Source organism: Aedes aegypti, chromosome 2, assembly GCF_002204515.2.
Source record: "Aedes aegypti strain LVP_AGWG chromosome 2, AaegL5.0 Primary Assembly, whole genome shotgun sequence".
NCBI classification, from domain to species: domain Eukaryota; kingdom Metazoa; phylum Arthropoda; class Insecta; order Diptera; family Culicidae; genus Aedes; species Aedes aegypti.
The window spans coordinates 318089700-318106975 of record NC_035108.1 but is presented as its reverse complement, the minus strand read 5'-3'; the positions used below and the strand labels follow the sequence as shown (position 1 = coordinate 318106975).

The window sequence follows — 17276 nt, the reverse complement described above, 5'->3', positions numbered from 1 at the left end:
ATGGATATAAAAGGAATTGCTGTCCTCCAGGAGGTTCACGTAGAAAGTGTTAACAAATCACTCCTAATTATTTGACTAATTTCCAAGAGATTTGTAGCAAAAGTTCTGAAGCCACCCTTCGATAATTCTTAAGTAACTTGATGTTGTTAAAATTCTTCATAGAATATCAAAATATGGCCTCCAAACTTTTGTCACAAATATTTTCAAATTTAGTCAAATGTTTAAGACATTCAAATCATCATACATTTTTGGATAAATGTAGTTTAACCTAAGACAATAAGTTTAATCAACTCCGCCTGATTAACTTGAAATTACTGAAAATCAGAGAAAGAATTTATTGCTGGAATAAAGTGTGGTCGATTTTGTTGTACTTGTTCACAGCAGGTTAAATTTCTTCTATTTATCTGAGCAAAGTTGAAATTTCTTGTGAAGATCTTTTATAAATTAAGCCAATTTGTTCGAAAAAAGAAAATAAATCGTGCTATTTATTGTCTGAGAAATGCCTTGAAATTGTTGCCTATTTTATCAACTCATTTAGTCGGATATCATACGAGTTGTATTTAATGTATGGAATTCTCAGGAGATTTCTTATACGATAAATACACGGACACCTCGGGCAGGATATCCTGAAATAAAAAGAAAAGGAATTCTCGAGGTCCTTGTTATGTGATTATGTTGTCAAACTATAAAAAATCAACAATTTATGAATTCCTGAAAACGTTTAAAGTTGTGTACTAAATTGTGCCCAAAAACAAAATTGTAAACACCGGAGACATTAATCACGAAATCTGAGAGGACATCCATATAACGATAAACACACAAAACCGTTCAGATTCCCAAAAGCCAACGATCAGTGATGCGTAATTTGCATTGACGTATGTGTTCTCAATCAACTGTTCCCATCAGCATTCAACACTCCCCCACGATTCATCCTGCAAACATGTGTGACTGTTTTCCAACGGAATGTCACCCGCCAACCCCCAAAGCTGTCACATCGCTTCGGCATCTTCCGCGTGAAGCATACACGCAGTTGCGCGACCACCACCCCACAATTAGCTGTGAGGCGTGACATCGCACGCTACTTCTCTTCTTGTCACCCGAGCATCGTATCTGTATCAGGTTGGACGGACTTCCCTGCGCTGTTCGTCGAAATTTTTGCTCGCCACCCTTATTCGCTTGGGAAAGCTCGTGTCATACGGACGTACTTTCAACTCTCTGCCGCAACGCCCGCTCGAAATAGTGTGTACAACCCGCACCCGTATATCGGAACGCAAATCGAAATCGAAGAATTTTTTAACGGAAACTGAGATAGTGTTGAAGGACTTTTGAAACAGGACTTGAGCTCCCGAGAGAAGCTGTGTAATTTGTAGTGCGCGAGAGTGACGATTTTTTCGGCGAATTTAAGGACTTTCGAACGTATACAGTTAGAAGTGTTCTACTGGTGTGGCATAATTCTCACCCAAGTTCTGTGTGCATCAACCACCTCGCTGGATAGGACAGTCCCAGGCAGAATGGATAATTTCAAGAAAAAGACAACCAATCGGCCGAACTTGGAGTACACGGTAAGTACCGACATGGCATAGCAGGGAAACGTGAGCTGAACGAACGTTGCAAGAATTGTTTAGTCTACGGTGCGGTATAAAAGTGCTTTCCTCGCTCTTCGGTCTTGAGTTCTAGAGCCAAGGTTGGACGAGGTTTTGTTCTTCGCTCGGAGCTCGCTCGAATTTCAAATTCAAAGAAAGAAGCGTATTTTGTCCCAACGCGCCGTTCGTGAAAGGATGGGGACAAAGGCGTAAGGAAGCACCTAGTTGACCATCGCGAGATGATGATCGCACTGGCATTGATCTTCTTCTGCTGGGGAAGGACCCGGCTTTGCGTGCGCTGCGCAGCCAAGCCGACACCGCACAGTGGTACTGCCCGGAGGCCAAAAATCGAAGGAAAAATAGTTTTGTTTTCACTCCCATATGTTTTTGTAAATAAATTACGACCTCAAGAGTGAAGAAACTAAAGTTTATACAGGTCCCTATTAGATACTGGTCTTATTTTAAAATATGCAAAAAATCAAGTAATTACCACCTTCTCCCAGTGAATCACGTATCGATTAAGAATGTGCGTCCAAAAACACATATTCGTACATCAAAAATTAGAATCGCACAATATGCCATACTAATGAATGAATGTCAACAGAATTTGTATACCGTTTTGTCTCATATTCCATGTTCCGAACACTTCTATTGAAATATTTCAATAAATTTCCAGGATAGGATGGTCATTTGCATTTCAAGTATAATGACTTAAATACCAATTTAGACTTAGGAGCTGTAGTTATTCTGTAGTTCAAGGTCGTCACAACTGGCTCAAACAAATTTATTTGTGAAATTATTAATACGAATGCTGTTGAAACGGTGTAGAATATGAGACAGAAAAACACAGTGTCCGGCATTTGAAGTGAAATGTAGTCTCATACTTTTGCTGAAAATAACACTTTAACATGTTCTAACATTATTTTTCTCAGTGTACCCAATATTTTACAGTTTGACTTTGCAAAGAGATTAATTGAATTTGAATTGAATGCAAAAGATGAAATGTTTTAAAAAATTTGGCTGGATATTTTCATTTATTTGCATTTAAAGTAACAGTAGGCCTTAAGTGTTTGGAATTTGAATCACCACTTTCTTCACTACAATTCATTAACGACAATCTGAGTTGACAACAAAATATATCCTATAAAGCGCAACTTAGAATCGCGTCAACTAATACTAATATTATTTAGTTTTGCATTCGTTTTGCTTAACCGATCCACAGAAATTATGATATTTCATTTATTTCATTTATGACATTTTATTAGGTGGATAACGCACTATCAAAGTTAAACGCATTATCAAAGATACCCCGTTTACGGTATCTAATTCTTAGAATCTTATGAAACTTTTGAAATGTTTCACAACAGAAGAAACAATACAACATATGAGGCTATAATTGTTTCAAATTAGAACATTACAACAGCATTAAGGCCGCGTGGTCGATGAAGTATGGTCAGAGCATTACTAGCTTATCCAACAAAATGGAAAGTAAAGAGCTATGTATAATCTTTCAGAGATTGATAATGTCTAACCTCAAAACAATAACATGGCCAAAGACATTTCTTCGTTAATAGCTGTGTTCTAAGAATATTAAACTGGGGAGTAGACTCCGTCTTAGTGGAGATGAATTGAGAATTCACAAATTTCATAACGTCAAAAAATGGCAATATGCGACTTCCGCCCCCTCGAAACGTTTTTTTGTATTGATGTTCTACAAATTGTAATAATTTCAGGGCACGCACCCACCCCCTACAGCGTTATGAAATTTGTGAACAAACCCAATAATGGTTATGATACGACATCGTCACGCACGATGACCGCTAAATCACCTAAATTTGAGCTCTGAGTATACGGCATAAAGAACTTCGCCTAAGCAGGGTTGGGAAAAAATCTGAAATTCATTCTACAGTAGCCAAACAAAGCCAATCGCAGTCAGCGAAGCCAGTGAAACTCACGCCTACCGCTGCTGTAGGCAAAGAGCCTTGAAAATTGCAAAACACCCGTTGCTAAGGGTAACCTAAAATTACTTTCCCGCATTTAGAGCCTTCAATGACACTAACGATTTAGAAAATTCATTCCCCCAACACAGGCTCCTTGATGAGATTCACGTTTGTGAACTACTGTATTGGGGAAGCCACGTGATATTTGCGAATTTCAAGCCTATTACTATTACCATTCCCAGCACTGATTTTAAGTTCTACTATGAAATATTTAGAGCATTGAATGCTGTTGTAGTGTTTCTTGTGCCGTGAAACATTTTAAAAGTTCCATAGCATTCAATGAATGAGAGCCGAAAGTTTTCGAATATTCTGCAGAACAGCTGTTGCAGTGTTCTATAATGTATGAGCCTCTGTACGAGCCATAAATTCTTTTGTTCTTTTGACTTTTACTGTACGCCGTGTGTTGGTGCTGTCTCACTCTATCTCACGGGCAACTTGAAAACAGGGCGCACAGTAAAAGTCAAACGTTTTATGGCATGCATAGGCTCACTGTCGTCTTACGAAATCAAAGCTACAATTAAGGGACCATCGATTCATGGAAAATCGAGTCATGGAACAGGAATGCATTGGAAAGCTATTTTAGGGGACCATAGTAGTAACTATGGAATTTTGTTTTTTAGTATACTTCCATGATGTGATATCGAATCATGGAACATCGACTCATTGAGGTTTCACTCTTAATTAAAAAAAATCTTTGATGTTCGGCGCACATTCTTTTCATTTATTGGCACACACGCTTAAACAAAGTTTCACAAAATGGAGTACGATTCGCAATAAAATAGAGCTTAGATACTTCGCAATATGAAGCATCTGAATGTGACATGATATTTGTAAAAAGGTGAAGTAAAATCGATTTTCAGCATGTGTGAAAATTACACACAGATGTGTTAGTCCAGTTCTACCGTTCTAGAACTTGGAACTGGCGTAACCCGTTCTGAGTAACATACTCAACCTTAACCCGATTTAAGTACGACTGAGCTACAATTTGGTCTTGAAGTTGGTTTGTTAATGTTTTTATCAACGACCAAGTTCCTAAAATCGAAAATGGCAATGATGAAAAGTTCGAGAACATTCTTCGAATGCGGAAGTACATTGTTCCAGATAACTCTAGAGTATTCTGCCATTTAGCTCTACAATACGCATTTTGTAAGATCTTTAATAAGTCTTGCATATAATTTACCTTTGACATGCATATCGTCAAAAATACATGCATCATATTTATAAAATCCCAGAGTTGCCTGTCTGTCAGTAACGCTTTGAAATGTTTTACCGAAAAGTTTCACTGAGCGCTACAACAGCAACTGTAAAGCACTATAACGGTCAATTTTTAATATTAGAACATTACTATTGCAAATTGTTGAGCACTACAACAGATATTCAACAGAGTATTCTGAAGTTTTCCGGAACATTGTTCATTCCAATTCGTAGAATATTCTCGAACCCTTCACCATTGTCGTCTGTTTAGGAATCAACTTCAAGCAAATTGTAATTCAGTTGAACTTGAATCGTATTGGAATTGAAAATATGAAGCGGGTTTCAACTCAGGATCAAAAACGAGTTCGACATATGTAAAAGCAAGATAAACATGAATGAAATGAATGTGCGCCAAATATTCGAATTTTATTATTTTACAGTGAAACCTCCATGAGTCGATGTTCAATGACTCGATATCGACTCATGTATGCATACCTAAAACAAAATTGTATGCTTACCATGATGATCCCTTAGAACAGCTTCCCAAAACATTCCTGTACCATGACTCGATATTTCCCTGAGTCGATGGTCTTTTCACCACAACGAAGATTTTGAAAAATGACAAAGACATCAGCTATTCGTGGGAATATGATAGAATTTTTGGTAAGATTCTACTCTCTAATTCATAGAATCTTCTGGAACTTTTGAAATATTTCACAACATAAGGAACGCTACAACAGCGCATAAGGCTATAATTATTTCAGATCAGAACACTACAACAGTTTGGAGGCCACGTGCTCGATGGAGTATGGCCAAAGCATAAATTTAGGCGATTTTGCGGTCATCAGTATCAAGCGATTTGAATTTGAGCGATTTTTTATTTTTATTGGAACGTGGTTAGCCACGTCGGGTAAGCTAGTTGGAAAAATATTTCCGAAACCAACCCCGAAATCACACATATTTTTAAAAGCAGTAGGGACATTGGTTGTTATGACATGTATAGTGAATTAAATGATGGCAAATGTTTGAATATAAATGGTTAATTCCTTATTGAATTAAAACTTTCCGATAAATATGGGAATCCCTAGAAAACGAAAATTACTTCCAGGGAAGTGGGCAGCGTTGCGCAAATATCAATTTCTCATTTCTCATGCTTGAGATTTTTCACACTTGAGTTGTAACTCACGCAACTCAGCAGCCAAAAACCAAAAAATCATGCATGAGTTAGCTCATCCGTTTGGCTCATTGGCTTGTATTTCCACAGCTTTTGCACGCAAAGCACATATTCTTTAAATTAACTCATAACGCGTGGTAAAGATGGACAAATTATGGGTTAAATTATGAAAAAAATCCACGTGCTTGGCTGGGATTTGAACCCAGGACTCTTGTATGCTAGACAAATATGGGAATCCCTAGAAAACGAAAATTACTTCCAGGGAAGTGGGCAGCGTTGCGCAAATATCAATTTCTCATTTCTCATGCTTAAGATTTTTCACACTTGAGTTGTTGAGTTGAGTTGAGTTGAGTTGAGCAGCCAAAAAATCATGCATGAGTTAGCTCAACCGTTTGACTCATTGGCTTGTATTTCCACAGTTTTTGCACGCAAAGCACATATTCTTTGTTTTTCTTCTAGAAATATAACAAACCTTTCTAATGTAAACAATGACATTGGGTTTAGACAGATTTTTGATGGGTGTTATGATTTAATCATTTTTGACAGTATGGAAGTGAGCGAATGATTTTGCATCAAAATCTCATGCATGAGTTTTGCGATGCAGTTCTCAGATGAGTTTACTCTCTAGAAAGAGCTCAATGATTGAGATTTGTGTGTGAGTATCGCAACACTGCGCATGGCACCAATGATTTCGAAATCGCCTCAATTTATGCACTATATAAAATACTCTATTGAGCACGTTGCCTAAATGGTATTGTAATGTTTTGATCTCGAATTATTCCAGCTTCCAATGCCGTTGTAGAGTGTTTTGCTTCTGTAAAACATTTCAAAAGTTCCAGAACATTTTAGATTAACAATCGATTGTTAGCGAGAAGGCCACCGAAAATTCTCGAATGTTATGCTGAATTGATGTTTTAGTGTTCATTAATTCTTTGTCGTCTTTAAAAAAAAAACAGTTGTAATATTTTAACATTTAAAAAACATATGAATGCGAACGACATTCAACGTAATGCTCAATGAAACATTTCAAAGCATTGCTGATAGACAGACAACTCTTGAATTTATTTATATATATATATATATATATATATATATATATATATATATATATATATATATATATATATATATATATATATATATATATATATATATATATATATATATATATATATATATATATATATATATATTTATATATATATATATATATATATATATATATATATATATATATATATATATATATATATATATATAATGATAGTTTTGTTCATCCTGAATACGGAAAAGGAATACTTACAAACCCACTACTTATCACGCATAGTCTTCTTGATATTACTTTCTTTTATATATGTGAAGATACCCCTTTACAACCTCGAGATCGTTTTTGATAGTAACACAATAATTGATTCGATATTTTCTGATGGTAATTCTCATCAAATCTTCTTGTTCTTGGCATTACGTCCTCACTGGAACAGAGACTGCCTCTCAGTGTTCAATAAGCACTTCCACAGTTATTAACTGATATCTACCTGCCAAATTTGCCATTTTCGCATTCGTACGATGATACTTTATGCCCAGGGATGTCAAGGAAATTTCCATCACGAAAAGATCCTGGACCGACCGGGAATCGAACCCAGGCACCTTAATCATGGCTTTGCTTAGTTGACGCGGACTTTACCAGTAGGCTAAGGAAGGCCCCGCATTTTTTTATCAGATATTGAATAAGCTAACTTATGACTGCTTCACAGACCAAACGGAACCACCGTGCACCGTCGTGGTCAGTCGCAAGCGTAGCTGAACTTGGAGATAAATTTAGGATTCTGCTGCTCTCGCACTCTTGTGTTCACTCAAACTAGTTGTCACAACCCGTGACCGCTTGAGAACGGATACCGTTCCGCGTCACGAAACGGTTTGTGAATGTGAAAATAAAAAAAAACGCATGTGTAGCGAAGAACAAGAAGATACCTACGCGAAAGATAAACAGATCATATTTTTTCCGTGGGTGGTTGGCATGCATTGCCTAATCGATTCACCATGCGACGATGGGGGAGCTTTTCCGGTGCGGGGAGCGAGTGTTTGAGTGTGTTGGTGACGGAAAGGGCAACACAAAAAAGAGTGGGTGCGTAGTATTTTGTGAAAATCGATATACGAGTTGTGTTTATCTTTTCGGTGAATTTCGGGTTCATGAGGTTGTGGGTGAAAGTGTAGGGCGCTGGGGATTTGCCTTGGTGGTTGCGATTGCTTCGCAATGGGATTGGGTTTCCACTGGGAATGTTTTGAAGTTTTTATGCTCGTTTGATACACGGAAATGATCGAATGGGTGTTAGATTCACAAAATGATAAAACAACTTGCATATTATTGTTTCTAATTTTCGATTGCGGAAAAAAATGAACCGTAATATATGCACCACAAAATTTGAAAGAAACTTCGAGTTTCCCCTCAAAATATGTATTTCTTTAAGCAATAGCCAGATGTGAAAAAAATGTACAATATTGGTCCCAGAATGCTGCATTGAAAAACATCAGCTCTCACAAGAAGTCTGTTAGACTCGGAGTTCTAATCATTATACTGATGTCTACGGTTTGGCAGATAACTTTGAATTATTCTAATAATGTATGTTGGAAAATTAAAGTTTTTAATTTCTAATCAGTCTTTCATGACAAACACTGTTCAATGCTTTTCCTAGGTCTAGAAGAGCAAGATCAGTAGAATAGCCTTCAGATTTGCTGAAACGAATTAAAAGTCAAAAATTTGGTCAAATTTCCATTCCGGAATTCTAACTGTTCATTGGAGAAAATTGAATTCTCGTTGATGTGAATCATCATTCTGTGATAGTTTTCTTTTTTTGTGTTTTCATAGGAAATCTTGATTTGCCTAATGGAGCTCAAGATCTCCAGCCTGAATCTTGCGAATTCGAAATAGCTGGCCACGGCCCACGGATGGTGGCACTCTTTACTTTCTCACTTGAACCAAAAGCCTGGGCTAGAGAAAGGAGCTTGCTCATGAATGTGTTCAAAGTATCGAACTAATTGCTCATTTAGATACAACTTTTAACAAAATTGTTGTCTGTGTGTTTCGTCTGTATTTATAACCACTTCAAAAAGCCATACTCCATTAGGCATCTCTTCGATCTTTTTGAACGTGTATCTATCATCAAAACGTTTGTACATTCTAGACGTTCAAGGTTGTCAGTTCATTATCATCGGTTCGAAACCAGCCACCGTAAAAACTTAACGCCTTCCGAAAACCCTTTTTTTTCAGCACCAACCGTTCGGGCTCCACTTGAAGGGCAGATTTGTTTGGATTTGATTAGACGACGATATGTAACACCTTACAAGCAGAAGTCTGGCGTTCCGCCTATAAAACAGTCAGCCAACCTGTTGGATTGTGTGCTTACATTAGCACACGCGGGACGCAACTCTCGTTTTGTTTCCTCTGCATATCACGCTGTCAAGGTTAGACGCTGATGGGGATGTGGTATGTGATTACCATTTACATGATGTGCCCTTTTTAGGTTGAAAATTACGAGTTTGGTCAATCTTTGCTTTAAGCAGATTTGATATCTTTAAATTATGATTACTAGTCAATTGTATTGGAGCATTTCATACTGCATGATCTTTGAAATTGAAAAGACAAAACGAGACAAAACGACAAAACATTACATTAATTTCTTAAATCTGACCAATTTATTAGAACCCTTTTCATGGTGACAACATATCTACCTGAAGATTCCAAAAAGAAAGCTTTTAGTTTTTGTGGGAGTATTATTAGTAGAATTTTGAAGCATCAGGAGACATTTTCGATTTTTGCAAGTATGAAGAAAAAATATCCAAACTTTTTTGCAATCGACTACAGATGACACGCAGGCTTCGTCCTTTGGCGGAGAGGCCTGTGTCGTCCGCAAACAAAGATTTATGACATCCCTGAGGTAACTCAGGTAAGTCAGATGTGAAAATATTGTATAATATTGGTCCCAAAATGCTACCAGCTCTTACAGGAAGTTTTTCAGACCTGGAGCTCTGATAATTAACCTGAAGTGTACGATTTGACAGATAACTTTGAATTATTCTAATAATATATGTTGGAAAATTAGAGTTTTTAATTTTACGATCAAGCCTTTGTGCCAAACACTGAGCACGGAGCACTCATCAAATAAAATTCTGCCGTTGGAATTACTTTGAGAATTATTCCATGACCGATGTTTGGCATTAAAGTCACCAATGACCAAAAATTTTGACTTATTGCGAGTCAATTTTTGCAAGTCAGTCTGAAGCAAATTAACTTGCTGTCCAGAGCAGGAAAATAGGAAAATAGGCAGCTATGAAAGTATATTTACCAAGCTGTGTTTCAACTGAAACACCTGAAGTTTCAAAAACTTTTGTTTCAAGTGACGAAGACAATTGATGATTTATACGCCTATGAATGATGATTGCAACTCCCCCAAATGCCCCATCACGTCGATCATTACGATAACCAAAAAAGTAAGGATCTTTTTTTAGTTTGGATCCAGGTTTTACATAGGTTTCAGTAATAACTTCTATATGCACGTTATTAGTTGTAAGAAAATTAAACAGCTCGTCCTCTTCAACATTCAGAGAACGAGCATTCCAATTTGAAATATTTAAATTATTATTTATTGGATCCATTAGAAAAACGTTATCCAATAACAATTTGATTAGTAAATTTTACACCAACTTGGAGTGCTTCAGTCATAGTGGTGGCTTTGAACATTGCATCAATCATTAGATTCAATTGTTCAGTTAGAAAATTAAAATCAGAGACAGACATATCACTTGAAGTGGGTACATTTGATGATTTTCCGTTAGAATTTTCGATAGACGAAGTTACCTGTGGCGGCAGGTTTTTTTTCCATTTGATTTTAAGCAAGTAGAATGGGTACTCATAGTACGAATAGGGAAGGAGTTCAAATAACCTGCTACGATATCGGCAAAGCGATTGTTTACTGAAAAATGAGCATTGTTCGGAACTCTACCAGGGAAATTCCGGAAACGACCGTTATTGTAACGGACATTATCGTTCATCTGCCCGGCACGAGTCTCGACGACTCGCCTACACGAAGGGAAAGCCCAAAAATTTGACTAATGATTGCCCCCGCAATTCGCTTATATGAATTTATCGGTATCTTCCTTCACTGGACAGACGTCCTTAGCGTGTGAAGAACCTCCGCAAATCATGCATTGAGCATCCATGCGATATTCTTTGGTTCCACGGTCCCACTTTTGGCACCAACGGCACTGAGTGGAGTTCTGGAAAGTCCCTCTAGGTTTCTGGAATTGTTCACATGTCACACGGACATTGAACATAAGTCTTGCTTTTTCTAAAGCTTCAATATTATTTAGATCTCTTTTGTTAAAGTGAACTAAATAATATTCTTGAGAAAGCCCTTTCCGAACAATGCCAGAATGGGTTCTCTTTTTCATAATGATTACTTGGACTGGGGAAAATCCCAGTAAATCATTTATTCCATTTTTGATCTCTTCAGTTGACTTATTGTCACTTGAGAGACCTTTAAAAACGACTTTGAACAAACGTTCAGTTTTGTCGTCATAAGTAAAAAAAAATGTGCTTCTTCTCTTCAAGATGTTTGAGAAGAAGTTCGTGATCTTTAAGAGTTTCCGGCAAAACGCGACAGTCTCCTTTCTTTGCGATATGAATGGAGACCTTGATTCTCTTAATGGAGTTCAAGATCTCCTACCTAAATCCCCCAAATTCGGAACAACTGACCACGATAGGCGGCACTCTTTACTTCCTCACTTGAATCAAAGAGCCTAGGCTAGATACTGCTTCGATTTGGTGTTCGGAAAATTTGTCTAGAGCATCGAACTGATTGCTCATTTCTATGCAATTATCAACATTATCCATTTCACCCTTGGAAGAAAGCGCGCATTCCGGAAAAACGTCGGTTCTTCCATTCTTGCCACGTTTAGTGACAGTTTGAAACCCCACAACGAGAACTGAAAGAACTTTGTATGCATTGAATTTGGTGACGATGCGGCACGAAAACGATTAATTTTTAAAAGCCGCGGTGACATTAAAACAGTCATTTGCACAAAAATAAATCCTTCCTTACTACATTCCAACCGGGCGCTTCGCACCCACAAAAGTTACCATTCTCAGCAAACGAAAGTGCGTCAATGAGATCACAACAGCCGCCAATCGCCATGGGAAGTGAAAAACACGATCACGAGCCGCCGTTTTCCTCAGTTTGTCAGAAAGTTATTGTGGACAGCTTGAAAACAAGATTACGTCCCGAACAGGTGAAACGATTTCATATCACTTACGGTGAAAGTGACATTATTGGACTTGAGAATGTTCCCAAGGAACGCAGTAAGAATGGCGCAGTAGGCAAGATTCTCCTACTGATTCCACGAGGAGATAAAGTTTGCAACGGAACTCGACTCCACTTCCACAAAGGCTAGCGCGCTACATTTGTCCAGATGTCAGCGAAAATGCAATGTTCCGTCCGCCACAGTCAGCGCGGTTCCCTACACTGGCTGGACTCTGCGCCCGATTGCGTTGTACAGCGAAAAACGATATGCGGATTGTGTTGTTTCAGCTGAAAAAGTGCAACGACGACGACGCGATAGATTATTGTGTGCCCAGCCAGATGCAGAAGGTTCGTCGCTTGCTTTCCGCGTGGAACTGCTGCTGTTGCAAATGCAATTGCACTCGGGCTGGGGTGGCTGCAGTTGATGCAGTAATTGATGTAGCGAGACGCAATTCGTTTATTTGTGTGTGGCTGCTGTCGCGACAATAATTGCACTGGGTAGATGACGCTAATTTGGCGGTATAATTAGGCGTTGATTGACAGAGTGGGTGGCTGGACTCGCGGTTTTCTATTAGGGGAAGGGGTTGTGGGAAGGGAGTGGCCTAGGGGAACTAATTTTATGTTAAATTACTGTATAATTGTCTAGCACAATCGCTGAAATTAAACCAATATTCACATAGAATTTTGAGATTGGATAAAAATAGCACAGTTTCAACGTAAATATTATTAATTTTTTCTTTGTGATGTTACGTACCGTTTTGTCTCAAATTCCGAACAGACTCATATTCCGAACACTCGGTTTTTGTATGGCAATTTGGTTGAAATGTTTTACTGAATTATGTCATCAAATCACCAGGGGCTGTAAATGGTTATTCTTTTCAAACGTCTTTTAATCTATTTTATACCTCGGGAGTAGTGATAATTCTCTAGTTCGTGACCAGTAGAACTTGCTCAGATGAATTTATTTGCGAAATTATTGATTTGAATACGATTTTTAAATAAACAATTTTATCAGCAAAACTAACAACCAATAGTTAGACTTTGCGTAGAAATATTATTTTTTAACAAATGTAAGCTTATTTATAACTATCATATGTATTTGAAGTCTCTGTTGGCCGTAAGAATATGAGTCAAAACGGTACCAGCTGAAATGAAACACAGCTTGCTGCTTAACTTAGTGTTCCAATAATCAGTTCCAAAGTAATTAGCGGAGAGCTTCCTTTAGTCTGCTTCCTATCTGGGCACCCGGCAACTTCAGGCCAGGTGGTAATTCCCTTCCTTAAATCAGCGCTAGTATTTCTAATGGCACCTTACTCCCCCTTACTCAGATTATCCACAAGCCTGCTGGTGCACACCAATTTAGATGCCATTGCTGTTTTACTTGCACATGCCCTTTCTTTTGCTCCGTCGGGGGCCACCGACTTTGATCATACTCAATGGGTGATCAATCGCGGAGCATCGATACGCCGTTTTTAACATTCCTTGAGCATCGAATTGGTCATTTTTGGTCAATGCCAAAGGATCAGTAACTTTGTAGAGAAAAGATATAGACATCTGAAATTTTTTGACTTTTCCTAACTTCTTAAAACGAACGTCTTCATGCTGAAAGCAGCTTGCAGCGACTTCTAGGCAGGCTTGATAGAAACTCTTCTGCGATGCAAAGATGAGGCGATATTGCCGTTTTTCGGAGGACTAAAAACTGAACTAAAGATTTTCAACACAGATCCTCCAGCGATTCGAGTGAGAGCGCAAAACAAAGCGATGCGATTGTTGCGATGCTCACCTTCACTCACGCTTCAAAAAAAAAAAAAAAAAATCTTGAGTGTCCCGCCCGAACAAGACAGTCCTCGGGAAGTTATGATGGCACTCTTTTTGGATGGAATTTTACTCTGTTGTGTTTTGTGCTGCAGCTTCCTCGCTCATTTTTCGTTGCCTCTCTGCTCAGCATTTTTACGCTCTTCTTGTTTCTGGCACTACGTCCCAACCGAACTTCTACAGTTATTTACTGAGGGCTTCCTTTGCTGATTGACCATTTTTGCATGTGTATATCGTGTGGCAAGTTTGAAGATACTCTATGCTCTTGTAAGTCGAGAACATTTCCTATTCAAAAAGATCCTCGACCAATACCACCGGAGCTTGGTCTTGCTGAAAAGCAGCGCGTTCACCACTACGGCTTTATGGGCCTCCCAGACAAAATCCTATCATACTCGAATACCTTTTTCGTTACAGCCAAATTAAAAAAAAGGATGATATGAGAAATCGGCATCATTCAGCAAGTTAATTCATACAAAAACTTAAAAATTGTCATACAAAAAGCGTTACGGTGGGGGGAGAATGTCAAAAATATAAAAATTTAGCGTTACGTTATGAATGCACGCTGCCTAAGTAAAACGGCATTTTATCGCTGAAGAATTATTTCTTTTGACAGCAATCGCAATTTTGGGACCTGTTCAAATGGGACTCCAGGAGTTCCTTCAGGAAAACCTCCAGAGACTCCCGAAGTAACCAGATAGCACCCTCCGTGCTAATAAAAAGCTATTATAGAGTTGACAAGCCCTATATCAGCCGTATAACAGCCCTATAAGGCCAAAAGGCGAATTAGTGGGCTATTGGTAACTTGGGTCTTTCAGGGATTTTTCCAGAACTTCTTTCAAAGATTCCTCCAAGGATTTTACCAGAAGTTCCAGCTCCAGGATAAATTTTCGTTCGCTACAAAATTTTCTAGACCGGTTATGAGTTAAATCTTTACTGGGATTCCTCCAAAAGTTTCTCCAAGAATACCTCTGGCAACTTTTCCAGGAATTTTTGCAGCAAATTTCCAATTTCTTCTTTCTCTCGAGATTTCTCAAGGAATTATTCCTGAGATTTTCTCCAGGGATCGCTACAGGAATTTTTCAGGAGATTCCACCAGAATTCATTTAGGGATTCTACAAGAAATAACTTCATGAAATCCATGAGTGATACCTTATGAGTTTCCTTCAGAAATTCTCCCAGGGATTCCTTCAGGAAAATCACTGCATGAATTATACTAAGCATTTTTCGAGGTAATTCTCCACGGTTTCTCCTTAAAATTTCTCAAGAAATTCGTTCTGGTCCCCCAAAAACCCTCCAGGGATCCCTTCAAGAATTCCTCTAGAAAATCCTATAGAGATTCGCCCATAAATTCTTTCAGGGACTTCATCAAAGAGAATAGGAATTCCTCCTATTCTTAAGTTTTGAGAAATCCCTAGACAAGGCCTGGAGAGATTCCTGGAGCAATCTCTGGAAGAATCTCTAGATGAAATCCAGAATATTCCCTAGAGGAATACCTAGTAAAAATCCTGGAAGAATCCCTGGAGAAATTCTTGCAGGAGCCTATGGAGAAATTCCCAAGGAAATCTCTGGAGGAATTCCGAAAGAAAACTCTTAAACATCTAATATGTCAAACAACGCAGTCTTTATTTTATCAATGACTTTTTTATGATGAAGTCTGCGAAGATGAAAAGTATATTTTATTAGAATATACAATCGTTACACTACCAGTTTATCCCTGGAATAGTTCATCCCTCAATAATTTCTAGAGATTTTTCTGAAGCAATCCTTGCATACATTTCTGAAGAAAAAACTAAAGAAATCACTGCAGCGAAACTTGTACAGATTTTTTTAGAGAAATCCCTTGAAGAGTTTCTTGAGAAATTCCTGTAGGAATCTCTGAAAGACTATCTAAGTTTATTACAGAAGGAACTCTGGAGTAAAGTGCGGCTTTGTGTGCTATAATGAATTCAAATCACATTAATAGAGAAACCTCTAAGTTTGAGCTAAACACATTAAGGTTTAGGGGTGGCACAAGCGTCTTGAAAGTGAATTTCCAAGTTATAAAAAATGGTCTTCAGTGAAGTCACCATAACTTCGTTATTTCCTCATCAACTTTGAAACTTTTAGCATTATTATCTTCAAAATTAAATTTATGAAAACTTTGTGGAACATGACATTTGTCTAAAATCAAAACTAATTTTAGTTATAAATAGTTTTCTCCAAATGTTTCTTCATTTTACTAAAAAAAAATCATATTTGTTTGAGCATAACTTCATAAGTACTCAACCGGTTCAAAATTTTTTTACATGTTTTTGTAGCCAATTTAGTTGCCTTCAAACTGTTCGTACAACACAAGTAAAAAATGGTTTTGACTACTACCCAAACCACGATTTTTAAGATTTTTTGCCGGAACTTTTTCTAAAAAAACTTAAGTTTATAAAGCATTTTCTTTAAATTACGAGTTGAATTATTCTATTATAGTGCATATATTTTTTAAAATGTTCAAACATGTTTTTGTTTCAAAATTATTAAAAAAATGTTTGCAAAGTCCTTTACAAAGGTTTAGTAAATTAGAAAACCCAGTTTCAGCTTTAGAGATATTGTTTGACTGGAAAAACAAATTGAAAAACTGGCATTTTTCATAAAAAAAATCATTTTTTTTCATTCAGTTTTTGTTGAATAACTTAGTCAAAACATTTTTTAGGGAAATGTGTTGTAAAAAAAGTTTGAAAATCATTAAATTAGCTTCAAAAGTATGCAAACAGATTTTTAATCGGTTGAGAATTTATGAAGTTATGGTGTATGAGGAAAACTTTAGAGTTGAATACTTTTAACTATATCTTGTTTTGATTTGAGACAAATTTGGTGTTCTACAAAGTTTTCGTAAATTTAAATTTGAAGAATATGGTGCTCAAAATTTTAAAATTGGTTGGAAAATAACGAAGTTATGGTGACTTCACTAAAGGCCATTTTTCAACCCTTGAAAATTCACCTTCAAGACGCTTACGCCACCTCTAAATCTTAATATTTTTAGCTCAAATTTTGAGGTTTCTCTTCAAATGTGATTTGAATTCATAAGAGCACATGAATTTTTGATTTTGAGAACTTTTGAAAAATAAGCTGCAGCCTACTCCTGGAGGCATCTCTGGAAGAATCTCTGGAGAATCTTTGGAGATATCCCAGAAAGATCCACTGTAGAAATTTTGCTGATGGAATCCGTAGATAAATCCCCGAA

At 37.4% G+C, this 17276-nt stretch overlaps 1 protein-coding gene across 2 annotated transcripts in view; it reads left to right on the top strand.

The window, feature by feature from the left end:
* Nucleotides 1–17276, top strand: part of LOC5568890 (proton-coupled amino acid transporter-like protein pathetic) — a 130701-nt gene that overhangs the window by 44429 nt on the left and 68996 nt on the right. The window contains exon 1 of one of the 2 annotated variants that reach the window (XM_001658166.2): nucleotides 1153–1562. The exons of the other annotated variant lie outside the window; for it this stretch is intronic. Coding sequence (XP_001658216.2) covers nucleotides 1512–1562 — 51 coding nt within the window. The 5' untranslated portion in view covers nucleotides 1153–1511. Of the gene's footprint in view, nucleotides 1–1152; nucleotides 1563–17276 lie in introns of those variants that run through there. 2 annotated transcript variants of the gene reach the window in all.